The following is a 27,699-nucleotide window of genomic DNA, read 5'->3' as shown; positions in this document are numbered from 1 at the left end:
ATGGCGTTACCATTGAGTCATCCTCACTTCTGTAAGTAAATCCCCACACCTCTGTGCCTATCTTAGTATTAAGTTCAGTGGTTCCATGAGTTCATTTTATTGAATTAAGTTTTTGGAAATCTTTGTTATTCTCTCTGGTGTGAAAATATATTTGTTCAGAGACAACAATTTGTAGAATTCTGCATAAGCTTTATATTAACTTTAAAGATTATATTTCTTATAGAAAACTATACAAGGGTAGAGGAGACTCTTGGGCTAGTAGTTTCCATCATCCTTAACTTGAGACATGTTGCAGTGTTCAACGATAGTATACAGTGTTTTGTCTTCTCTCCTGAGGAGCAAGAAAAAGGAGGAAAGTGTTCCAGGCATCCAATGAGTAGAATTGATGGGAATCACTAAGCAGCTTCCATTGCATAGGATACTTCAAGAATAAAGAAAACATCTCAAATGGACAATGATTTATTTTTTTAGAAGTTGTAAAATGTTAAGGGTGTAAAAGCCTTAGATCAAATTAACCTTATCTCAAGGCAGAAGAGAGAATTGTGATTGTGAATAAAATGTACTGACGCTTGGTGTTCTGACTTTTACCTTAGCCAGTAATAAGTCAGTAGGAAGACAATGTGAACATGACATCCTTTCCAACCTGAATATGCTCAGATTACATTAAAAGAGTCTAATCTGTTAACAAAATTATTGGGAAGATCAACTTTAAAATGAATGATCTGAAATCTTTGATAAAAAGAACTCTACTGGATTTTTATAACTTAGTAATTCTAAGTTGACATCATATATTGGACAATATCTCTTCATCTACTTTGTATTAATCATGATGGTTTTATTTATTGTTCAATGTATAGTTGACACAAATAGATAAACTTCTCTATTCCTGTGCCATGAGTGTCAGGATCATTTACTTCAAACATGATGATTAAAAATTGCATATTCTACAAGTGTTTCTTAACAGAAAATACGTTTTAGATTCCAATAATACTAAACCTTCTAATAAAAAACTTAAAAAACAAATACCAAACTAATTTTAATCTCAGATATTTGTAAAATTCAAAAGCACTTCTGAAACAACATAAGCAAATGTGCAATTACCTGCTCCTCAAACTATTGTTTAGAGAAGTTCAATTACTTTCCTGAGTACTTCAAATGACTGTATGTGCCATTGCAGATATGTAGTATAAAATTATCCAAGAAAAAATTAAAAAACAAAAATGATGCAGAAAAGAACAAAAACTACAAAACAAAACAAAAACTAAAAACAAACAAAACCCCACCCTTTACCGGATACAATTTTCTTGGCCCAAAGAGAACTCAGATTAACACATCTCTAAGGTCAGTTTGTTTCTGTGTACAGGTACACTCCTGCTCTTGGTGATGTCAAACTTTCTCTTGTGGGAGAAAGCTGTGTCAATTCCTGAGTGCCTTGTGAAAGAAGATGGCTGCTGGGATCCAGTTGAGGAAACATTTAATAGTGCCATTCAGAGTGCTGAAATCGACCGTATTGTTGCTGAACAAGTACATACAGAGCTCGTACGTACCTCAAACTCCATATGAGTATTTGACCTGCACTAGAATCTGTGACACAACACATTATGACTCAAATATCAGAAAATACACCTTCATAGGTAAGAAAAAAAAAAATGCTTCAATTCCTGAAATAAGAACAGGGCCAATTGGACACTGTCAGGAAATTTTATACAATCTAATGATATTACTTTACTTTATTAAAAATATCAATCTAATGATGTTATCTATACGTTATCAAAAATAAAACATAACTAAGGTAGAAACTTTAAAAGATGTTTGAGGAAGAATTTTTTTTCCTGATTTTACATTCTGATCATGAAATTTTATTGGATATGTCTGTGTAGCTTATTGTAGGAGTACAGCATACAATATGTGCATTACACTGAGCTATATATGTGTAACAGAGGTAAAGTAAAACATCTTAAAAGGCCAGAAAGGAGGAGTGGAAGAACGGATGTAAGGAAGAAACATAGCAAGCAAGAAAGAAAGAGTGATAGAGAAAAAGTTCTAGCCCTTCAAGAAGGAAAAATAAATAAAACACAGGAATTTTCAGAGATAAGTGTTGGTTTAATACAAGGGCAGGAATAAAAGTATATTCATTCTCATCATGGTGGTTGTCATTTCTGAATGTTAGAAAAAATAAAACTATAGAAAAAGGCAAACCTCCAATAAGATGGGCAATGAAAATATATGTCTCTTTTTGGAATAAACATGTTGTCATATTTTCTATTGACTAGATGTTATTTTTCTTCCTTTACATAAAACAGTACAGCAACAAATTCTCATCTGAACAATTTGCATATCTTGTAAGTACCTTACTCTCTTCCAGCTGCTTGCCAATAAGTGACTCATTTCAATGAATGTACTCTAAAAAAGAAAGCATTATACAGTATTTGTATTTCCTGTTCTTAATTGACAGTTTTTCAACTTCTTAACCTTCATAGATATTCATTAACCTATAATGAATTAGCTGATTATTTGAAGTAAATAAGTTATTCTAAAGATTATGTTTAAATAAGTTAAATATTTATTTATCATGACTAACTCAATATATGACATTATCATTTTTTATATTTTGTTGAATGAGTTTACATAGAATTTAGTGCAAAATAGTATATTTTTTGAGACAATTTTATTCTAAAACTATTATAATCATACTCAGCTATATTATTTGCTGGTGAATTAATAAATTTATAATTCTATTATCTGGGTAAGGATATACCAGTACTTATTGATAGAAAGAAAAAATGCAGTATTATTCTTGTCATGAACTCATTTATGATTTCAGAACTCTGATTTCACTTTATTTGCAGATGGTACAACTGATTAGGCGGCATGAACCTGTTTACAGTGCTGGAAATCATTGCCACTCCCTTCTCACAAACCCCCCAAATACAGGAATTACATACATAAATATTGAGGTGAGTTTCCTTCTTGGTTTTCTATAGAACACCTGAAGCAATTTACTGTATTTGTGGCATTGTTAGTTGTTATAGACATTATGATAAATTCAATAATCCTGAATGCAGAAAAATAAAGATATAGGAAGAACAAAATATGATTACCTAACCTTAGAAAAATGCTAATTTTCAAGCCTCAGAAGTTGTTTTATTTTCTTTTAAAGTACACTAGTTGTTAAAATGTTATACTTCCAAACTATGTAACATTTATTCATGTGTCATGCACATAATAGATGCTTGTTTCAGATCAGCTTCTTTACATGAACATTACAGGTATCAAACCTGTTAAACTGAAATTATTTTCTACAATGATTTGTGTTTTGCAGATTGAAGAGTATTTAAAAACTTTGATCAACTATGTGGGTTCCTGGATCAGTCCTCTATACCATCTAGTGATCGAACTGAGTGCCATGGAAGGTGTCCCTGAAACTCTCCTCTTAAAAGTCAAGGAGATCGAAAAGAACAACAGACAAATCCTGGATGACATTAGGTGGATTCTCACCAAGGTGAACATTTCCCTTTACTTATTCTCACTCATAAAATAGGTGGACTGTGGAAATTAACAACAAAAACAATTCTGAAATTAAAAAAAAAAAACTCATCTTTCTTTATTGAAAAATAGATACCTTATCTTGTCCACAGTCTTTCCATAAGAGATTGTTTTTACACCTATGGGTCATGCCTTTTCGTGAGGTCAAATGACCCTTTCAAAGGAGCCATATAAGTGATATCCTACATATCAGACATTTACATTATAATTATGTGAGTTAATAAAATTTGAGTCATAAAAATTAATAAAAATAATTTTATGGTTTGTGGTCACCACAGCATGAAGAATTTCAAAGCATTATAAAGTTTGAGAGCCACTGGTCTAATTGGTTGTTGGCATCTCCAACCTTTTCAGACACTTCTCATCTTTTTCGACTCTGGGTATCAAAATGAACACTGAAGTTTCTTTTAAGTAGTTGGAGGACACATTTTCTGAATGGATGAAATAAGCACTGGTTCTTCAATCACACTCATCCTGAGGCTGTGCATATTAAGTCACCCTCTGGTCTTTATTCTGTGTGTGATTTTCATACATAGACCTCTTGGGTAATGGTTTCCATAGAATAATGTTTCATAGCAGCTTCTATAAAATACATATGAAAGGACATGTAAAAAAAATTTTTTTGTGTGTGTGTAACTGGTATGAGCTCTTTCACTAGCCCAGAATTAAACAGAAAATTCATATTTTTTCTGTTTTGGAAAGGGAATAATTTGTCAGTAATTAATTACATGTTAGAAGAAATGCAAATGAGTCTTCAACAATTTCTACAATTCTAACTGAGAGACTTTTAGTTTAGGGAAATAAAATTAATAAATATGATTCAAGCAGAACATTTCTGAATACATTTTTTCTGATTGGACACAGAAGAATTGGAGAAAAAAACCCTAACAATGTAATAAAATGTTAATTATTATTATTTTGATTTTAGGTATATCCTACAGCAGAGATAAAGGAAGAATTTCCCAGCTGGAAATATCTTTCATTCTTAAAATCAAGTGACAAAAAATATAAATTTATTGCAATGTTTAACCTTTCCTACTGCCTAGAACAAGATGCAAAGTTCTTTTTATTTCATCTGAGAATACTGAAGTGTCGCATAACTGGAAAAGAATGCTAAGAGCACGTGTACCATGTCTGCTGTGGAGATGCTCCAAGAGAGTTCATTGCTGAGCAGTTGCTTATAATCATTTATAGTACAAATGCATGTGTGTATATAATGGGTCTTCTTTTGAAAAATAAAACCATTTTCTTTACAAATGTCCAAATCTATAAAGCTTTTCACCTTTTGTTCATTGCATAGAATATATATCAATAAAATTGGGTTGCCCCAATCAAATATATTACAAACAATTGATGCTAATCTAGGAAATAATGTTAAATTTTATTTAATAAAGTCACATTTATTTCACAGAAAAATAATGAATGTCGAGTTATTACATTCAAAGTGTAAGACTTATTAACTAATTCATTATAATAATCACAATATTAAAAATTTTAATTTTCATGACATTCAACTTTTCTTTAGAAAACAATGTTAACAGTGAAAGGAAAACCAATCCAATACAATTACTCTCTGAGTCCACAGGATTAAAAGAATTTAGAAGGATGGAGACAATGACTAGATATGATAAAGATACACTGAATTCATATGTTAGATATTAAAAACCATGACTTTAAAAATAATAAATTTTTTAAGATGCAAATATTTATTATTGATGATCTCTTCAATGTGTGTCATAATTTCAACTTTAACTTTGTTCCACAATAGCATCATAGTAGATACATTCTACATGTGTTCATTTCTCTCTGACCAATAAGGATTTTGTTGTTCTATGATATTTTTACAAAACTACATATTTCATAAGATGTGTGAATTAAAATTATAGGAGCCTTGAAGTTGAAAATCATTTGAGATGTCTGACAAACTCTGATGAAGCAAGACTTGTCTGTTATAATGTCTTCAAGTGTTTGAATACTCTCTTGAAGACCAAGGTCTACATCTGCTATAAATGTGCAGGGATCATAAATTTGGTGTAGCCTACACTTTGCCTCATGGTCCAGTCTCTGCACCACAATGGCCCATGTTAGTTGACCCTGTAAGTCTTGTGATATGGTTGAAACCTTTGGCTCACTCAATCTTCCCAACCATGCACAAGACCCCCCAAGCTGTGCCTGATGTTTGGCTGTGGGTTTAAGTATCTGTTTTCATCAGCTGCTGGATGAAGCTTCCCAGGAGACAGTTATGGCTGGCATAAGAGAACAACATTAATAGTGTCAGCTCTCTTCCAATAGAATGGGTCTCAATTTGGGCAAATCATTGTTTGGACATTCCCTCAATCTCTGTTCCATCATCATCCCTATGTATTCTTGTAAGCAGTACATTTTGGAGTGGTCAAAGGTTTTATTGGTGGGCCAATGTTTCAGTCCATTTACAGGAATACCCACATAGCTACAGGAGGTTGCTAATTCAGTCTCCATAACCTGAACTGCTTGCAGTCTCATATAGAGTGAGTCACATAGACTCCCAAGAGGCTAGCCCCCTCAGGTTTTCTGCTAGCAGAATAAATGCTTCCCAGTGATTTCTTTTCTCACTTCCATTCCTCTATTGTCTCCTCCCAACCCACACCTGATTGCTATGTCTATACTACTTCTCACCACTTTTAAAAACTATTTCCTCTCTTCATTCACCTCTGAAGAATATTTTGTTTCTAATTCTGAGATTCACAAATCATCATTTGTTTCATCCTTATTACCAAGTTTCTTTGTATTTTTCATTTATATCAAGGTTATCCTAGGCTTTATGTCTAATGTTCAATTATAAATGATTGCATACAATACATATCTACTAGTGTCAGCAAGAACTCACTCTGGTAGATATTCTCAAACTTCATCCATTTGCCTACAAAATTCAGGATACCTTTGTTTTAGTATTCCATTTTGTAAATATACTGTATTATCTATACTTTTTCTGAAACTTTTTTATTAAATACTCTGTATTCACATTTGAGATGTTATTCCTTTTCCCCTTCTATGTTGTTCCTCCCTCCTCCATTTGCCATCACAAAGGTGCACTCCTTCCTGATTTCACTGTCTACCCCATTGCCTTGCCATTTTCCTATATTGGGAATAAATGCCCTCACTGGAGCAAAAGCCTCTTCTCACATTGTTGCTAGACACTGGTATCTTCAGTTACATATACAACTGGATCAATAGGTCTCTTAAAGTGTGCAAAAAGGTTGATATTTTAGTCCATGGGAGTTTTGGAAGGTTTGGTTGGTTGATAATGTTGTTCTTCCCATGTGGATGCAACCCCTTTCAACTTCTTAGGTCTTTTCTTTAGAAACCGCATTGGGGTCCCCATGTTCAGACCGGTGGTTAGCTGCAAGCATGCTCGGCTGTATCTACATGAGTCTAACATAGTCCCTGAGGAGGCAACTCTATCTGATTCCTGCCAGTAAGCACTTCTTTAAATCAGCTATAGTGCTTGGATTTGGTGGTTGCATATGTGGTGGGTCCCCAGGTAAGGCAGCTTCTGAGTGATCTTTCTTCAATCCCTGTTCCTCTATTTGACCTTGCATTTTTTCTAATGAGTGTTTTGTTCTCCCTTCTAAGAAGGACTGAGGCATTCCCATTTTGGTCTTTCTTATTTTGAGCTTCATAATGTCTGTGAATTATTTTGTGGGCATTCAAAGCTTTCTGTGGCTAGTATCCACTTACCAGTGAGTGCATACCATATGTGTTGTTTTGTGATTGGGTTACCTCACTCAGGATGATGGTCTCTAGTTCCCTTCATTTAGCTACAAATTTCATGAAGTCATCGTTTCTAATAGCTGAGTAGTACTCGATTGTGTAAATGTACAACATTTTCGGTATCCATTAGTCTGCTGAAGGACATCTGGGATCTTTCCCCTTCTGGCTGTTATAAATAAGGCTGCTATTACCATGGTGGAGTATGTGTTTGTGTTGTATGTTGGAGCATCTTTGGGGTATAAAACCAGAAGTGGAATAGCTGGGTTTTTGGATTGTCCAATTTTCTGAGGAACCACCAGACTGATTTTTCTGACTGGTTGTACCAGCTTACAATCCACCAATAGGGGAAGAGTGTTCATTACTCTTTCTCTACATTCTCACCAGCATCTGCTGTCACCTGAGTTTTGATTTAGCCATTCTATCTGGTGTGAGGTGGAATCTTGGGTTGTTTCGATTTGCATTTCCCTGATGACTAAGGATGCTGAGCATTTATTTAGGTGCTTCTCATCTATTTAATATTGCTCAGCTGAGAATTCTTTGTTTAGCTCTGTACCCTATTTTTAATAGGAATATTTGATTCTCTAGAATCTAACTTTCTGAGTTCTTTGTATATATTGGATATGTGGTGATTAAAAATGTTGAACATTAGTGTAAGCACTTCTTTGTCATTAGACATTCCTCTGTTTAGAATTCTCTGTATAGCTCTGTATTCCATTTTTAAATTGGATTATTTGATTTGTCAATTTTTAATTCTTTTTTCTCCATATATTTTTCTTATTAGTCCTCTGCCAGAGGTCAGCTTGGCGAAGATCTTTTCCCATTTTTTAGGTTGCCATTCTGTCCTACTGATGGTGTCTTGAGCTTTTCAAAATGCTTTTAGTTCCATGTGTCTCTTTTATTAATAGCCTAAGTCATGGGTTTTCAGTTGAAAAAGTTGTAAAATATTGTTCAAAGCTGTTTATATTATGTTGTATTAAATTTTGTTTTATTTTGAGGTTTTTGATCCACTTGGACTGAACTTTTGATTAGGGGTTAAATATAAGTTCTTGATTTAGCTTAATTGCAGAGACCTTGTTAGATGAGAACTATTTGTTGAAGATGTTTTATATTTATAATTTTACAGAATATGGTTTTGGAAAATCAAGTGTCTATACATGTGCAGTTTGATTGTGTCTTTAATTTTATTTCATTTATAATCTGATGTTTATTACCAATACTCTGTGGTCTGAAATTCTTTTCTTCTGTAGTATAGCTTACAATCAGGGATGGTGATAAATCTAGAAGTTCTTTTAGTGTACAGGATTGTTTTTGCTATCCTGGGCTTTTTGTTTTCCATATGAAACTGAGAATTTCAAGTTCAAGAATTGTGTTAGAATTTTGTTGGGAATTGTACTAAATCTGCAGATTGATTTTGGTAAGATGGCCATTTTTACTATGCCAATCCTACCAATCTATGAATATAGGAAAGGTTTCCATCTTGATATGTATTTCCCAGTTTCTTTCTTCATAACCTGAACTTCTTTTCATATGGGTCTTTCACTCTTTTAGCTAGAGTTACATCAAGTTATTTTATATAGTTTTGCCTGCTGTAATGTGTGTTATTTCCTTTATTTCATTTCTTCCTTTCAAACATAAGTTTGTACTCAATTACTAGATTTTAGATTTATGTGACATGTCACAAAATAATATACCTCATCGAGATTGAATTTCACCTAAAAATGTTTAATTTCATCATGCCAAAAGTTTTGAAGTGATTAAGGGACACAAAATCTCTTTACCATGGCAGAAGTTTGCATGGTTGACATTATATTAATTGAAATCAACACTTATAATCATTCAATCAGACATTTGTAAGTAGGGTACTAATTCTAGTGATACCCAGAAACCATGGTAATATGTTAAATATTTAATGTTTTTCATAATAATAAGGTTGTAACTTTAATAATCAGAGCATAAGTTCACAGATTCATCTTGGGCATCTGAGATTAGGGTTTCATCTCATTTTGATATTTTCTTAAAATCAACTTTATTACAGAAATTGACTTTCTACAATCTCAATGATTTGGAAGAATTTTCAGATAGTTATTATCTGTCATGCGCCCACGCATCCCGCTGGTAGAAACAGGTGTGCAACAAACAAACAGATTCTTCTGCGGAAAACCTTTATTGTACAGCACTCTGAGCAGGGGACTTCTTGAGCAGGAAACTTCTCTCTGAGCCGGGGACTCCCTACCGGGGTCTACTATATAGGCGACCTCTCACATGCAGTCTCCCACGTGCGATCTCTCTGCCCAGTCTCTCTCCACGTGGGATCTCCCGCAATCTCTCCTATTGGGTCTCTCTCCACGTGGTATCTCTCTACCATCTCTCCACGTGGGGTCTCCCGCAATCTCTCCGCTATTTCCCACTCCACGTGGGGGAGAGATGCACTGCTATATATGCCTAGGAGACTCGTGTCGCTACCTGATTGGTGCGCCCTCCAGTAACTCAATAGTATGCTCCGAGAGCGGGCTATGACGTATGTGGCGCATGCGCATTAAGTCTCTTGGCTGGGCAACAGCTGTTTGCTGAGTTTTCGGCGGGAAGCCGGCGCCATGTTTGGGTGTGGCACAAAAGGCTCCCTACCTCTCCCCCTACTTTCTTAAATAAAAACATGGCCGATCAACCATCAGGCTCTTGTTGGACCTTTAAGCCAAACAGAGTGAGAGGTGCCCATTTCGAGTGCAGCAAGAGCTTGTGCTATGACCACTTTGTCACATTATTGTTGAGTACGGAGTTTGCACACCATCCAGAGCAGAAACACAGTCTCTCTACACAAAAGCATGTCAAAAATTACTTGATAAAGAAAGAGTTCTATAATCCCCAAACTTTGCTATCTCCGTGTTTAAGGGCAAGTACGGTACATCAAAGGTTGTAATGGTGTCAAACAAACAAGAAAATAGTTTTGCATTAAGGCAAAAGGGCATCAGTTTTGGAAACACCGACAGAATCGCCCATCTCGCCTCTCCTCTGACTCTCTGGTTCTAAAGCATCAGGAACAGGGCTGTCATCACCCCAAACAATCTAGCCCATCCCCTTACATAGGAATCTGTCCTCACCTTGGACATGGAGCCCCCTGATTGGTTGAAACTCATTAGGCCCTATGACGCCACGGGAGAGGCAGAGATCAAGGAGTGGAAAGTTACCCAGCACGTGTGCACATGACTTGTTTACTGATAAGTCCAGCCGGATGTCAGCGCCATCTTGTAATGGAGAATGTGCAGGCAGTGCCCCACATCTCCCCCTATCTTTTATTTTTTAAGCAAAGTAGGACACCCATAGTAGGAGGGCAGAGATAAAAGTCAAATCCTCATTAAGGTGTATAAAGACCATGTACAGGAGTAACCGCTAGACTTTTTGTAGCCCGTAGTACTCTTGACCTGTCACTCTGCCATTTTTCTGAGGGAGGGACACTGGGGCAGGCAACCCTCATGCCAGATGACATATCTCCCAGAGATACCCCGCAACAAGGGGCTCTCAGTGCGATGCTTTGCTCGGCATCCCTCATGGGCTGCTCAAACCAGACACTCTAATACTGTGCAATGAACCAAAGTTCTAGGAGTGCAAGAGCTGTCTGGCCGGCGACCTACTGCTTTAGCATAGACAACCAGATATCGGCTGATGCTCTTTGTTCTAGAGCGACAAGCACTTGGGCAATAACCACCTTGTCTCTTTTTGTTTGGGCCTTGAGCTTACAAGCCAGCCAGAGAAGCAACGCAAGTCCGCAGCAAAGGATTGCTCCAAAGAGTCCCACCCCCACCCAAGTTGATATCGGTGGTGAAAAACTTAGGGAAGACAGTAGCATCATGTTCCACTGGAATTGGTTTTGGAAACACTGGGTAGCACTCGACGTGTTAGACGTTCTGGGATCCAAATTGGGCTTTTTTCTTCCTGTGGAAAAACACAAATAGCTCCCCTGGATCGTATTAAGATAGGATCCGGGCCTTTCCAATAATCAGTGAGGACATCTTTCCATTTTACTAACTCTTTAGGTGGCACAGGCCATTGTCCATGGCGCTCGGCAGCTGAATTGCCATGAGCATCCGAATTTAAAAAATTTAAGTTAAGAACTACAGTAGAAATTTTGGGTGTGGGGGGCACCTCTTCAATTCCCCCTTTGTTTGTTGAAACAAACGTTTAGGGTGCGATGAGCACGTTCAATGATGCCTTGACCCTGAGGATTATAAGGCAATCCTGTCAGGAGTGAAACTCCCATGTGATGGCAAAATTCAAGCAATTTTGCTGTGGTATATTCAGGACCAATGTCTGTTTTTAACACTTTAGGAATGCCCCATGCACTCCACACTTTAAGACAATGAGTAATAACATGAGAAGCCTTTTCTCCTGATAAAGGAGAAGCAAAGATAACTCCTGCGCAAGTGTCAATGGACACATGTACATATTTTAATTTTCCAAATGAGGAAACATGGGTGACATCCATTTGCCAATGCCTCTTTTGGGGATATACCTCATATCATTCATCATCCCATGTGTAGGCAGGGAATAATTTTTCATAAGTTTAAGACCTAGTTCTGTTAGAATGTCTCTTTCCCTTAGATTAACCAGTAGTGGAAGGACATACGGTGTAAAAGTTCCTTTCTGTCCCTCAGGGGCTTTCCATTTTAATAATTTAGAACTAATAACAGGACTGGCTTCATAGCCAAGGCCTCGTAAAGAATGGGAAGATTGATTAACTGGCCACTAGCAGGCCACCACCTAGTAATATGATGCGTTTGTTTGCCCCAGAGTCCAAAAGTCCTTTAAAAAGTTTTCTTTTAATCTCCAAATTTAGGTTGGTCAAGTATTTAAATCTACTAATAGATATGCTAAGTCAGTTCCTGAAGAACTGAAGCCTTGTTCTCTCTTTTCCCTTTGTTCTCCCTTCTCGCCCAGTTTGATGCAAATTGGGCAGGACAATTGGGGAGGATGAGGAATTGAGATGGGAAACAAACCCCTAGGGGAGGAGCACATGATCTTTAGTTTGCCTTTATAATTTTGATCAATTACCCCAGGGTGTACTACCAAATCTTTAAGGGTGGCAGATAACAGTCCCAAAAGCAGCCCTATTGTATTATAGTCCATAATGGCCCATTAAAGCCACAAGGGATAGGCTGAACTCCCATTTGTGGGGTCAGGACAATTCTGGTGGTAGCACGGAGGTCCAATCCTGCGGAACCTGGAGTGGCTCTCCGCGGGGGTTCTCCTGCTCCCAGACTACTGGGGAGCTGGTTGACCCATATATTTCAGGGCCCTTTACTGCTCAACATATACCTCGAGATTGACAGCCAATCTAAGGATACAGGGCTGAATCTCTTCTTTCTGTACAGAAAGGTGACCACTTAGGTTGGGCTGGTATAAACAAATTACCCTTTGGCTAGGAAATTGGCCAGTGACCAGCAATCCAGGTGGCATTAGCCTATCCAGGTTTTTTGTATAATTAGCAGTGACTCTATAAGTTTGGGCTGACTTTGCCAACTCTTTAACTTGCTTATGTTCGAGGCAGTGATCATCCTCAAACAAGGGAAACATTTGCCTGATGGCATGGAATGTCTCCAGAGTACAAAAGAACTCGCACTTCCTCTCTAGGTAAAGCAGAAGAGCAGAGACGGCAGCTGCTTTAAGAGCTTCCGGTTGTGTTACAGGAGTCCTCTGTCCGGGCTGAAACCGCTCCACCTCACATTCTGCTGCCTCCTCCTCTAAATCTTCCTCCACAGATTCAAATAATTCATCCTCTAATTTTTCTTCTGCCAGCTCTGGGGCCTTTTGTTCCTTTAATGGATACAAAGTATTCTCTCAGGCAAACTTGTACTCTGTTTCCCCGGACGAGATCCTCTCTTTTCCCGGCGGTTTTTCCGCCATTTGTTCCTTTAGCAGATACAAAGAATTGGACTCTGGCGCAGTCCTCTCTTTTCCCGGCGGTTCTTCCGCCGCCACCTCTCCGATTCTGACTTGTTTTGAACATGTCTCTTGGAGATTACTTTTTAAAATTTTTTTACCATTTCTTCGTTTCTGACTTGTTTTGAACATGTCTCTAGGAGACTACCTCCCTTGTCTCTTTCTTTATCACATTCTGTTTCTGACCCACTCTCTAGGTGCTGCCTGCTAACTTTCCGTCTAGATAACTTCCACTACAGTAATGTTATAACAATTGCCACAAATGCAAGCAATACTCCTTCTACTGCCGGAGAAAATCCAAGAAGAGACATGCCTAAGTTTTGGCATGTTCTTTTGGCACCCTGTAAAAGCTAAAGAGTGACATGTCTCTCAGAACTTACCTTTTAATTTTTCCGCAGTTCTGAATCTAGTTCAGCGGGCTGAAGGTTCGCCTGGGCACTCCCGGGATTTCGGCACCACTTGTCACGCGCCCACGCTTCCCGCCGGTAGTAACAGGCATGCAACAAACAAACAGATTCTTCTGCGGAAAACCTTTATTGTACAGCACTCTGAGCAGGGGACTTCTCGAGCAGGAAACTTCTCTCTGAGCCGGGGACTCCCTACCGGGGTCTACTGTATAGGCGACCTCTCACATGCAGTCTCCCACGTGCGATCTCTCTGCCCAGTCTCTCTCCACGTGGGATCTCCCGCAATCTCTCCTATTGGGTCTCTCTCCACGTGGTATCTCTCTACCATCTCTCCACGTGGGGTCTCCCGCAATCTCTCCGCTATTTCCCTCTCCACGTGGGGGAGAGATGCACTGCTATATATGCCTAGGAGACTCGTGTCGCTACCTGATTGGTGTGCCCTCCAGTAACTCAATAGTATGCCCTGAGAGCGGGCTATGACGTATGTGGCGCATGCGAATTAAGTCTCTTGGCTGGGCAACAGCTGTTTGCTGAGTTCTCGGCGGGAAGCCGGTGCCATGTTTGGGTGTGGCACAAACGGCTCCCTACAATTATCAATCTCGCAATAACATCCTGCTAAATGGAAAATTCAAAATATGAGTTGAAGTGAAAGACTAAAGTTGTGCAATATAGAGCCAACTAAAGAAAGTCTAAAAGGATGAAAGCAGTAAAAAGGAAAAGATATGTCAGGTAGTGTTCTAATTAGATTTGATAATTTTTCACAAGACAGAGTAATCTGGGACAAAGAACCTATGTAGTGAATATATTTATTAAATATTGGGTTGTAGTTTAGTATATTGAATATTTTCTTGATTGATTACTGGTGTTTTCACATTAAGGCATATGGTCTAGGATATTATTCGAAGGGATGCTGATCAAGCCAGTAAGCAATGTATAAATTTGGCTTCTGATTCAAGTCCTCATTCAAAGTTTGTGCTTGCTATGAGTTCTACCTATAATGAACTGTAAGCTGTACCCTTAAATAAAACTTTTCCTCACTGATTTTTTAATTATGGTAATTTTGAAAACAATAAAATCCTAAAAAGCAGATTCCATGGCTTTAGAATGCCAAACTGCAAGAACACCTAAGACTGCCTTAAATTTACACACTCATTCTTGTAAGTTTTATTTTATCTTCTTTACAGTGATGTTTTTCCTCCCACTTGCTTTCATAACACTTTAATTGTAATAAAAATAGTTCTTTATCTTTTGAGTTAAAAGAGCTGCAAAGATATTCAAAACAATGTCACTGAGGTATTTTGAATAATTTTGATTTTGATAGATTCCTGTGTTTGAATTGTTAGCCAGTGACATTATTAAGAAATGTAACTTTGTTTATATAGGGGTGGCCTTGTTGGAGGTAGTGTGTCACTTTCAAAGTGAACTTGGATATTCCCTGTGTTCACATACTGCCCAGTGCCAAACACAGTCCTTTCTACTTCCAGTAAATAAAAATGTAGAACTTTCTGCTCCTTCAGAATCATTTCTACCTACACACTGCCATGCTTCCTGCCTTGATGACAATGGACTGAACTTGTGAAATGATAGTACACACCCAATTAATGTTTTCTTTTAGAAGAGTTGCAATGGACACAATGGCTCTTCACCGCAAAGAACCACTAAGTAAGATAACCACCTGAAATGTCAGAAGCAAGAAAAAATTCTGATCCATAATAAAATTTTCTGATGCTTATCAGACAACAGTTTGAGCAAATCAATGTTTTCCTCAGGACTAAGCTTATTTTCATCTGATTCATCTTCCATCCATAATCATGATGATCAGTCCAAATATCATGAAAAGACATGATCTGAAGTAACCTATCAATCTTTCTATATCATCTTGAATACATCATATACATATTTACTTCTCTCATATATTTCAGCCCTTTCTCTTCATTTTATATGGTGAAATGTATGTATAAACTAAATTGCTATTTTTCCATGTAATCTATATGCGTGCCTTTTCATTTAGCTATCTTTCTATCAATATGCATATTTCCAGGGCAGGTGATTACCAAGGAAGAAAATTTGACAATGAATCACAGTTCAATTGCAGAAAATGTAATTTTTAAAATTTTTTATATAAAGCTTGAAATTTAAAAGTGCAGTTAATCACTTACGTACATTAGATAAAGGTCTCTGCTTAACAGTGACACGTAATTAAAAATGAAGTTTTCAAAGTAGAGTTATGAAAGTCTTAAGCTTACCTAGATTTAGCAGGTAATTAGAAAGAATATTTCAGAAGAACATAACAACCATTCCCTTCTCCACTGATGGTATGTGCAGCTTTTTATATTATTATTATGATTATTATTATTATTATTATTATTATTATATTAATTTAAAGTAACTTTTGAATAAATGATTATATTAATGAAAGAATAATAGATGTGGATTTAAAAGAGAAGGAACAGAACAAGAGAAATCAGTTGATATAATAATACATGAAATTATGTATGATGGGCACTACATGGACCAACCAATAGATTAAAAATGCCTGGCTGCTATGAGTATTCACTGAACTTGTGTTGATTTCTGTTAGTGGGTATCATGACATGAAGAATAAATCAGTCAAACAGCAACAAAGAAATTATTGTTTGATTAATTTTTTTTTCAAAATTGAAAACTATTCAAATTAGGCAGACAAATTATCTACATATTTGTTGTCATTTTTCTACAAATTAGGAATTTTCTAAAGTACAATGAGCAGATGTAAACAATAATATCAGTCATTGCAGTAGAAATCAACAGACATTATTATTTCTAAGGATTCTATATTATGTGATGGATAATTTGCATGCATGTAAGGACACATGAAAAGGTCAAATAAGGATGAGATACTCTGGATTTGGAGGCATGAAAGTTTTTCAGCCTCCATGTGAGCACTAATATTGAACCTAGACCCTCCTCAAAACCAACAGGCACTCTTAATCACTAGGCTATATGCCCACCTGTAAAGTAATCATTCTTCTTTATTGGAAAAAAAAAACTAGATTTTTTTTTCATACAGTATATCCTGATTAAAGTTTCCTCTCCCTCCCACTTTACACTGCTCATATGATATGGTGCTAGCTCTTTTGTCTCTCATTTGTAAACAATCATTTTAAGTGATAATAATAAAATAATGTGTAATTAGACTTTTTATTAAGGGATCTACAATGAGGAAGGCTCAAAGCAGCTGTCAGCATGCAATGGCTTGACATGGAAAGCTAGCACATACACATGACAAAGAATTGTTAGAGACTGAAATTAGCTGAAATAATAAAAGGAGAAATCTTAAGACATGAAATGCTGAAGTCAGCTAATTTTATGGCCAGTGCTCATGAGCTTTTTACCTTGTATACCATCATCTTTGAAACAAAATTGATTAAAAGCATTATAACTTAAAACATCACTAAACTATGTAGACTAAAATGATTCATAATACATGAATTGTGCCAGGAGGCAAGAATCATATAGAGGGTTGGACTAATGCTGCCTGTGTTCTAAAGTTAATAGCCTTTCTTCAGGAAATGGTTGCCTCAGAGTTGAGAGAAACCATAAGTTGAAGCTATATGACCTTGCTCACAATAAATTTATGATTGATAAATAAAGATGGCAACAGTCAATAGCTTGGTAGATGAGACATAGGCAAAGATTAGGGTTTCTGGGCCTAGGAGAGAAGAAGCATAAGGGAAGGAAAGAAGTTGAAAAAGGAGGAAAGAGAAGCACCATAAATTAGGTAAATCATGAAAACATGTTCCTGAGGTGAGAGCAGCCCAGATGAAACATGGAAAAAAATAATTAAGTTTTATGAATATGGAAGTAGAGCCGAAGGGCATGGAGGGTAGATATCTGACAGTGCCTGTGCTATTTAACGCTTATGGTAAACATAACGATATGCATGATTGGTCAATGATGTGCATAAAAATTTCCTTTCTTAAAAAAGTGAGATATATACTTTAAAAAAAATTGAACAACCTTATTTTAAAAGAAACAAAGATAAATGTACATATTTTAAGCATTTTTGCATAAAAGTATATGAATACATTTTTAAAGTACTTGTTTTTTTTTAATGTTTGATAGTGTGCATTAAAATCTTACTAGTTACAATAAGCATAAAGTACATGTAAAACAAGATGTAACCTGGAAATAGTCAAAGTTGTCTTGGTGTGTAAAGATTAAGCATATGGCTTTTCGTTTTCCTTCTTTTTGTTTGGCCTTTGTTTTTTCTTGAACTTCATATAGTCTGTGAGTTGTTTCAGGGGTGTTCAGACCTTTCCTCAGTTAATATTCAATAATAAGTGACTGCATATTATGTCTGTTCTTTTGTGACTGGGTTATCTCACACAGGATGATATTTTCTAGATGCATCCATTTTCTTTTTTTTTCACAACAATTTTAAAAAACAAAGATAAGTGTTCAAATTTTAAGCATTTTTGCATAAAAGTATACAGTTTGATAGTGTGCATTAAGGTCTTACTAGTTACAATGAGCATAAAGTATATGTAAAACAGGATATAACCCATCATTAGTCTAGGTTTTCTTGGTGAGTAAGGCTTAAGCATGGTTTTTTCTTTTTCTTTTTTCTTTTTCTTTTTCTTTTCTTCTTTTCTTTTTTTTTTTTTTTTTTTTTTTTTTTTTTTTTTTTTTTTGAACTTTGCACAGTCTGTGAGTTGTTTGTTGGGTGTTCAGAGCTTCCTGGGTTTAGTATCCCATTATCAGTGACTGCATACCATGTCTGTTCTTTTGTGACTGAGTTATCTCACTCACGATGATACTCTCTAGATGCATCAATTTTCTTAAGAATTTTGTTAAGTCATTGTTTCCGAAAGTAACATTGTGTAAATGTACCACAATTTTGGTATCCATTTAGTTACCGAAGGACATCTGGGTTCTTTCCAGCTTCTGGCTATTATAAATAAAACTGCTATGAACATTGTGGTTCATGTGTCTTTGTTCTAGGTTGGCATGTTCTGGGATATATGACGAGAAGTGGAATAACTGGATCTTGGGGTAGTACTGTGTTTACTTTTCTGAGAAATCGCCAGAATGATTTTCAGAGTGGTTGTACCAGCTTACAACCCCACCAACAGTGGAGAAGTGTTGCTCTTTCTCCACATTCTTGCCAGCATCTGCTGTCATCTGAGTTTTGGATCTTGGTCAATCTGACTGGTGTGAGGTGGAATCTCAGGGTTGTTTTGATTTGCATTTCCCTGACAGCTAATAATGTGAAGCATTTCCTTAGATGCTTCTCAGCCATTCAATATTCCTCAATTGAGAATGTTTTGTTTAGCTCTGTAGCCCTTTTTTAATAGAGTTGTTTGATTCTCTGGTGTCTACTTTTTTGAGTTCTTTATATCTTGGATATTAGGCCTCTATTTGATGTGGGGTTGGTAAAGATCTTTTCCCACTCTGTTGGCTGCCGTTTTGTTTTCTTGATGGTTTTCTTAGAATTACAGAAACTTTGCAATCTCAGGAAGTCCTATTTGTCAATCTTTGACCTTAGAGGATGAGCCATTGGTGTTCTGTTCAGGAAATTTTCTCCTGCGCCTATGTGTTCTAAGGCTTTACTTATTTTCTCTTCTAATAGATTCAATGTACCAGGTTTAATGTGTAGATCTTTAATTCACTTACACTTGATCTTTGTACAAGGAGATAAGAAAGGGTCTATTTTCATTGTTCTGCATGCTGAATGCCAGTTGGACCAACACCATTTGTTGAAGAGGTTGTCCTCCTTTCCACTGAATGTTTACAGCTGCTTTGTCCAAAGTCAGGTGACCATATAGGTGAGGACTCATTTAAGGGTCTTCTATTCTATACCTTTGACCCACATGCCTATTTCTGCACCAGTCCCATGCATTTTTAGCACAATTGCCTTGTAATATAGCTTGAGGTAAAGGATAGTGATTCCCACAGATGTTTTCTTATTGTTGAGGATGGATTTCACTATTCTAAGTCTCTAGTTATTTCAGATGAAATTGCACATTGCTCTTTCCAACTCAAAAAGAATTTGGTTGGTATTTTGATGGAGATTGCATTCAGTCTCTAGATTGCTTTTGGTAAGATGACCATTTTTAAAATATTGATCCTTCCAATCCATGAGCATGGGAGATTTTTCCATTTTCTGAGATCATCAATTTCTTTCTTTAGAGGTTTGAAGTTCTTGTCATACAGGTCCTTTACTTGCTTAGGTAGAGTCACACCAATGTATTTCAAACAATTTGTGAATATTGTGAAGGGTGTCTTTTCCATAATTTCTTTATCCACATGTTTGTCCTTTGAGTATAAGAAAGCTATTAATTTGTTTGAGTTAACTTTATATCCAGCCACTTTGCTGAACTTGTTTATCAGCTCTATGCATTCTCTGGCAGAATTAGTGGGGTCACTTAAGTATACTATCATGTCATCTGCAAATAGTGATGTTTTTACTTCTTCTTTTCGAATGTGGATTCTTTGATTTCCTTTTGCTGTCTAATTACTCCATCCAGGACTTCCAGTACTATGTTGAATAGGTAGGGGGAGAGTGGGCAGCCTTGTCGTGTCCCTGATTTTAGTGGGATTGCTTCAAGTTTCTCACCATTAAGTTTGATGTTGGCTGTTGGTTTGCTGTATATTGCTTTTATTATGTTTAGGTATGGACCTTGGATTCCTGTTCTTTCCAGGACTTTTAACATGAAGGGGTGTTGGATTTTGTCAAATGCTTTCTCAACATCTAGTGAGATGACCATATGGATTTTTTCTTTGAGTGAGTTTTTATGGTGTATTACATTTATGGATTTCTGTATATTAAACCACCCCTGTATCCCAGGGGTGTAGCCTTCTTGATCATGGTGAATGATTGTTTTGATATGTTCTTGGATTCTATTTGCAAGCCTTTTTTGAGTATTTTTGCATCGATGTTCATAAGTGAGATTAGCCTCAAGTTCTCTTTCCTTGTAGGGTCTTTGTGTGGTTTAGGAATGAGGGTTATTGTAGCCTCAAAAATGAGTTAGGTAGAGTTCCATCTGATTCTATTTCGTGGAATAGTTTTGAGACTATTGGTGTTAGGTCGTCAATAAAGTTTTGATAAAATTCTGCACTAAACCCATCTTGACTTGGTCTTTTTTTATTTGGGTGGCTTTTGATGACAGCTTCTATTTCATTAGGTTTAATGGGATTATTTAGATGGTTTACCTGGTCTAGGTTTAATTTTAGTATCTGGCATCTGTTTAGAAATTTATCCATTCCCTCCAGATTTTCCATCCTTGTTGAGTAGAGGCTTTTATAGTAGGATCTGATGATTTCTTGAATTTCCTCAGTTTCAGTTATGTCTCCACATTCATTTCTGATTTTATTAATTTGGATACTCTCTCTTTGCCTTCTAGTCCTTCTGGCTAAGGGTTTATCAATCTTATTCATTTTCTCAAAGTACCAACTCTTGGTTTTGCTGATTCTTTGAATGTTTTTTTTTTTTTTTTTTTTTTTTTTTTTTTTTTTTTTTTGTTTCTATTTGGTCTATTTCTGCCTTAAGTTTGAGTATTTCTTGCCCTCTACTACTCTTGGGTGTATTTGCTTCCTTTTGTTCTAGAGCTTTCAACTGTGCTGTCAGGTTGCTATGCTCTCTCCAGTTTCTTTTTGGAATCACTCAAAGCTATGTGTTTTCTTCTCAGTACTGCTTTCCATGCATCTCAAAGGTTTGGATATGTCTTGTTTTAATTTTCATTAAATTCTAGAAAATCCTTAATTTCTTTCTTTATTTCTTCTTTGTCCATGCTATCATTTAATGGAGCATTGTTTTGTTTCCATGTGTATATGGGCTTTTTTTTGTCTTTTTTTTTTGTTATTAAAGACCAGCCTTAGAACATGGTAATCTGAAAGGATGCAGGAAAGTATTTAAATATTCTTATATTAATTGAGGCTCATTCTGTGACCAATTATGTGGTGAATTTTCGAGAAGGTGGCATAAGGTGCTGAGAAGAACATGTATTCTTATTTTTAGGATATGTTCTGTAGATATCTACTATTTACAGTTGGTTCCTAACCTCTACTGGTTTTACAGTCTCCTTGTTCAGTTTCTGTTTCCATGATCTTTTCATTGGTGAAAGTGGGGTATTAAGGTCTCCCAATACTATTGTGTGTGATGAAATGTATTTTGTGAAATTTAGTAGTATTTCTTTGATGTATATGGTTGCTTTAGTATTTGGAGCATGTATGTTAAAGATTGAGAATTCCTCTTTACAGATTTCCCCTGTAATGAGTAAATATTGTCCTTCCTTTTCTTTTGATAATTTTTTGTTGAAAATTTATATTATTCGATATTAGAATGGCCACTCCAGCCTGCTTCTTGGGGCCATGTGCTTGGAAGTTTTTTTCCCCAAACTTTTACTTTAAGATAGTGTCTGTCTTTGTCTCTGTGATGAGTTTCCTATATGCAGCAAAATGTTGGATTTTGTTTATGTATCCAGTCTGATAGCTTATGTCTTTTTATTGGGGATTTGAGTTTACTTATGTTAACAGATATCAAAGACTAGTGGTTGCTCTTTTCTGCTATTATTGCTTTTGTAGGTTGAATTGTGCCTGTGTGTCTTTCTTCTTTTGCTTTTCTTGCTTAAGAATTTTCTTGTTTTTACTACAATGTAGTTTCCCTCATTGTATTGGGTTTTCCATCTATAATTTGTTGTAATGCTGGGTTTTGGGTCAGATATTGTGTAAATTTAGTTTTGTCTTGGAATATCTGATTCTCTAAATCTATGGACATTGATTGTTTTGATGGGTATAGCAGCTTGCCTGCCACTTGTACTCTCTTAGGGTCTGCATGATGTCTGTCCAGTCTCTTCTACCTTTCGTAGTCTCTGTTAAGAAATTGGGTGTGATTGTGATTGGTCTGTCTTTATGTGTTACATGACCTTTTTCCCTTACTGGTTTTAGTATTCTTTCTTTGATTTGGGCGTTTTGACTATTATGTGTCAGGAGGAATTTCTTTTCTGGTCCAACCTATTTGGAGTTCTGTGTACTTCTTTTATGCTTGTGCTCATCTCATTCTTAATGGTAATGAAGTTTTTTTCTACAATTTTGATGAAGATATTTACTGTGCCTCTTAGTTGATATTCTCCATCCTCTTCTATTCCTATTTTCCTTAGGTTTGGTTTTCTCATTGTGTCCTGGGTTCCTGGACATTTTGGATTAGGAGCTCTTTGGTTTTTGCATCTTCTCTGACTGTTTTGTCTATGTTTTCAATGTTGTCTTCGGTCCCCGAGATTCTCTCTTCCATCTCTTGTATTCTATTGGAAATGCTTGCATCTGTGACTCCTGATTTCTAGTTTAGGTGTTCTATTTCTAGGGTTATCTCTTTTAGTGTTTTCTTTATTGTGTCCATTTCCGTTTTAGATTACTTCTTCTATTCCATCATCTCTTTGGTTCTGTTTTCCTCTAGTTCTTTTAGTGTTTTTCTTGTTTCCTCTTTAAAAGCTTTTATTTCTTTATGCTTTTTCTCCTGTTCTTGTTTAAGGATCTCTATCATCATCTTGAGGTAAGGTTTTGGGTCTGAGTCTACTTTTTATGGAGTGTTTGGCATTCCACTTTTTGCTGTCATGGACGAGTTGGGTTCTAGTGTTGCCAGGTTTTCTTGGTTTCCCTGGGGTATGTTCTTTTGCTTTTCTCTTGCCATCTTGCTCTCAGTGATTGATTCTCACCTTTTCACCTTTCCCTCTTTCCTGGCCCATGTCCCTGGATCTCCACTTTTCCTGGTGGCGGATATTCTGAGCATCTGTTCTGCACCCAAATGCTGCTGGCTGGGAACAGAGAGCCCAATGCCAGGTTCCTGGTTTCCTGGATCAAGCCAGGCAGAGTCACACTTTCCTTGTGCTTGGCAGAAATCTCTCTGCACCCTGGCTACTCAGAATGCCTTCTTACCAAGCCTGTGTCCCTGGATCTCCTTTATTCCTGGTGTAAAAATTTTATACTGGGATTAAATAATTTACTTATTTTTCACAAATTTTGGTAATTTTATAGGAAATGACTTCAGTATTGATAAGAGCATGTAAAATGACTTCCATATATACTGAAACTCCTGAAAATCCTGGAATCCTGGAAGTTGTTGGCTGTCCTCAGATGGTATGAACAGAATTCTCATCTTGGCACAAAATCTTATCAAATTGTTTAGTACATATTTTATGTAGGACAAGTCAATTATCCCATCTCCTACTATCCACAGCAAGAGTTTCAAAGATATGATGGATACCAAGGGTTACTTAACTTTGTTGAGACTAGAAATTTTATAGAGGTCAGCTCTGCTCAGATTTGGGAAGGGGACATCTGTTCAAATTATCATCCCATGCCCTGATACCAGTCTTTGATGGCCAGGTGCATCTTCTCTGATTGATGCAAGCCCAGCAGTGCTCTGCTGTATATGTGTCAGGGAATTCATATCAGCTGTTGTAGGCTGCCAAGTTTTTAGTCCAGTGTGTGAGAGATCTCAGAGGTCCATGTTAGGTGAAACTGCTGGTCCACCTAAAAGTTCGCCCTTTTCCTCAGGTTCTTCCAGCCTTTCCCTAATTCAACTACACGTTTCACCAGCATCTGACCATTGAATTAGTAAATATCCTGTATTTGACTCTGTCTGCTGCTTGTTGGGTCTTTCAGTAAGCAATAATGATAGGCCATTTTTCTGTGAGCACACCATAGTCTCAGTAATAGTGTCAGACATGGAAGGCTCCCTTTGAGATGGATCTCAACTTGGGCTTGTCGATTAATTTCCTTTTTCTCAAACCCTTCACCACTTTTGTTCCTACAGTTCTTTTATAAAGGTACAATTCTGGGTCTAAAATATTTGACTGTGGGGTGGCATCTTCATCCCTCACTTGCTGCTTTGTCTTTCTACTGGACATGGGCTCTACAAGTTCTCCCTATCCATTGTAGAGAATTTCACCTCATGTTCACTCCATTTGAGTTCTGAATATCTCTCACCTCCCAGGTTTCTGGTACATTCTTGTTGGTCCTGCACACCTGTCCTCCAGATGTTTTCTGTTTCCATTCTTCCTGATGATACGCAAACTTCAGTCCTGTTATTTATATCAAATAATACCTGATCATGCTCCCCTCTGTTTCTCCCTTTCCACTTTTCCAACCAAGTTCCTCCATACCTACCATCTACTGGGATTTCTTTCTTTCTTCTAACTCCTAAGTGTGAATGAGGCATCCTCCCTTGGGAATCTTCAGCTTGTTAATCTGTTTGAGTTCTGTGGATTGTATTCTGGATATTCTGTAATTTTTGGGTTAATATCCACTTATTCAAAAGTCCATAACATGCATGGTCCTATGGGTCTGAGTTACTTCACTCAGTAGTTTATTTTGTATATCAATCCAATTGCATGCAAAAAAAAAATCCAAATATTATCCTTCTTAATAGATGAGTAGTATGTCATTGTGTACATGAACCACATTTTCTGTATCTGTTCTAGAGTTGTGGGAAATCTGGGTTGTTTCCAGCTCCTGGCTATGAGAAAGAAAGCTCCTGTGAACACAGTGCAACATGTGCCCCTGTGACATTCTGATCAATGGAACAGAGAACCTGTTCTATAAAGTATATTCCACAAAATTTATAGTAATACAGATACCATCTGTTTTGAAAAAGAAAATAAATCATAACAAAACAGTAAAAAAAACCCATTCAAATCATCATGCAATTATTTTTGCATTCTGAGTAATATTCAATCATGTAAATACATGATTTTTTATTTATTCTAATGCTGAGGGACATCTTAAATGTTGGCAATTTTCTGCCATTATCTATTGAACAACAATAAACATTGTTGAGGCAGTGTCTTCTTGAAGAGATGATGTAGCACGTATCAGATAAGTTCCCAAGACTGGTGTGATGGTTTAGATAATAAATGGCCCATAGCATGTGGCATTATTTGGTGCTGTAGCTTCTTGAAGCAATCATGGCCTTGTTGAAATGTAACTGGGAGGTAGGATTTCAGTTGCTCTATCGAATTCTATAAGCTCACTCTGTTCATGCTTTATTTGGATCCACATATAAAACTCCAAGCTACCTCTTTATTACTATAAATTGTTATTGTTATTGCTACAGAAATCATATGGACACCATTCTCAGTGAAGAAAATCTGTTATTTAAGCAACCCAATAATATTAGACTTTCAAGGACAACAATGGCAAAGACTATTGTGGCACCAGTCACTCCTCAGGTAGGACTTTTATGAAAACAACAAAGATACAAAGATTCAAAGAAAAGCAGGGAAATAGTATATTTTTGGCTTACTGAATAAGATATTATCAGCTAGAAATTAAGCTTGTTAGCACCAAAGGAGGTAAGGGTGGGGGACAGGTTATGAAATGGGGTTATTTAATATCAGTGAGGCAAGAGGTTACAGGTGATTCAAACAAAAATTTTTGCTATCTGTAACATTTTTTAGTGTTCTCTATAGATATTTACTTTTGGCAAGCAGAGTCTGAGAACCTGGACTCAATTTCACCTTATGAGCAAAATGGAGACTGAATGTAAAATGGAGGGTGTAGTGGCCAAAGAGCAGGCTTTAACACAGAGGAAAGGGTGTTTGGAACTGGCTGAAAAACAACTGGATGTCAATTGAAGGGTATAAGTTACAAAGCCTTGTGTTCTGCTTGAGAAAGCTCTTGAGAGATCTGAGGATAGTAGAGCTCTTTCTAGAAAATAATTCTAAAAGAGCATAGTTCACTTTTAAAGCAGTTCTATCAGAGAGGTGCTTCCTTGTAATTCAAATCCCAGTTGTTTATTTATGTGTAGTTGGTAGTTATTTCATGAATCATTATTTTATGAACTTAGCATCTTGGTCTTAGAAGACAGTAGGTACACTTTTATTCTCTTAACATAGCCAATGAACTCAGATATATGCTTACATTTTGAAGCATAGACAATAAGCTAGGTGGGTGGGATCTGGTTTTGAAAGTACAAATTCTGCCATGCATGGACCCTAAATTACCTCTCTCCCTGGTTGACCTTGTACTCAGGAATCTGTATGCCTCTGTAATGACAAACAATAATCTTGGTCAAGTGAGATCTTGCTTTATGTTCAGCAGTTCCTAAATCTCTTTATTTCCTTCCTTAATATGTTTAACACAAATAAGTTCATGGTGGAGCTGACATTGTTTGTTTTGGTCTGGGAAAACTCTTTGACAGCCTGAGTCAAGAAGGGCTATTATAAATAGGATCACAAAAGGGAAAAGCTCCATTCAGAGACAGAAAGACCAATTAATACCAGAGATAACCAGATATTTAGAGGTAAGAAAAAGAATATAAACAACAGAAAGTAATGACACTAAAAATGACCATATAAGCCTAGTTCCTCCACCACAGTAAGCCCTACATACCCTAACATGCATGAAAAGTAAGGTTCTGACCTAAAATCTAATCTCATGAAGAAGATAGAGGACCTTAACTAGGACTTAAATAAGCCTCTTAAAGAAATACAGAAGACAGGTGAACAGGTAGAAGCACATAGAGATGAAACATATAAGTTGTTAAAGTCATACAGGAAAACACACATAGTTAAAGAAATTAAACAGAACTGTCTAATATTGGGCCTGTCTGCAAAGAACTGAGCACCCAGAGGTGTCTCAGGAGTGCTCTCTCTACTAATTCCCAAGGGTAAGCTTACACTTTCTCGCCAGTGATTATCTGGTGAGAGAGCTCCAGGAACTTGTAGCATGCAGAGATTGCAGTGCAGTGTGGGATCATACTGTTCCAGCTTCCATCTCTGCACAGAGCCACATATCTAATAGGCACACTGCCATCAGGGCTAGTTTCTCTGTACAGAGAACTGAACACCCAGAGGAGACACAGGAACGTTCTTTCTCCTGAGCCCTTAGGTGAGCCCATACTTTCTTATCAATGACTATCTTGGGAAAAACCCCCAGGAAACTCTCAGGGCACAGCTATCACACTATTGCTTGGGTCTGTGCCCTTCCAGCATACATCTGCACACAGACGTAGAGCCAGCTCATTGCCATCAGAACTCAAAGTAAGCTAAATACCCAGGACCAATCTCCCTTTGGAACCTAAAGC

At 36.8% G+C, this 27,699-nt stretch overlaps 1 protein-coding gene across 1 annotated transcript; it reads left to right on the top strand.

Moving 5' to 3' along the window:
* Positions 1–26,248, top strand: LOC308422089 (prolactin-8A8-like; the record flags this gene model as incomplete). The annotated part of the gene is made up of 5 exons (XM_080918543.1): positions 1–31; positions 1,364–1,539; positions 2,850–2,957; positions 3,323–3,502; positions 26,084–26,248. 5 exons carry the CDS (start codon positions 1–3, stop codon positions 26,246–26,248), a joined length of 660 nt encoding a protein of 219 aa, XP_080774669.1.
* Between the last annotated feature and the right edge of the window lie 1,451 nt (positions 26,249–27,699).

Source organism: Micromys minutus (assembly GCF_963924665.1).
Source record: "Micromys minutus genome assembly, chromosome: 6".
Lineage (NCBI taxonomy): Eukaryota > Metazoa > Chordata > Mammalia > Rodentia > Muridae > Micromys > Micromys minutus.
Note: the sequence above shows the minus strand (reverse complement) of the source record. Positions and strands in the feature narration are given on the sequence as shown.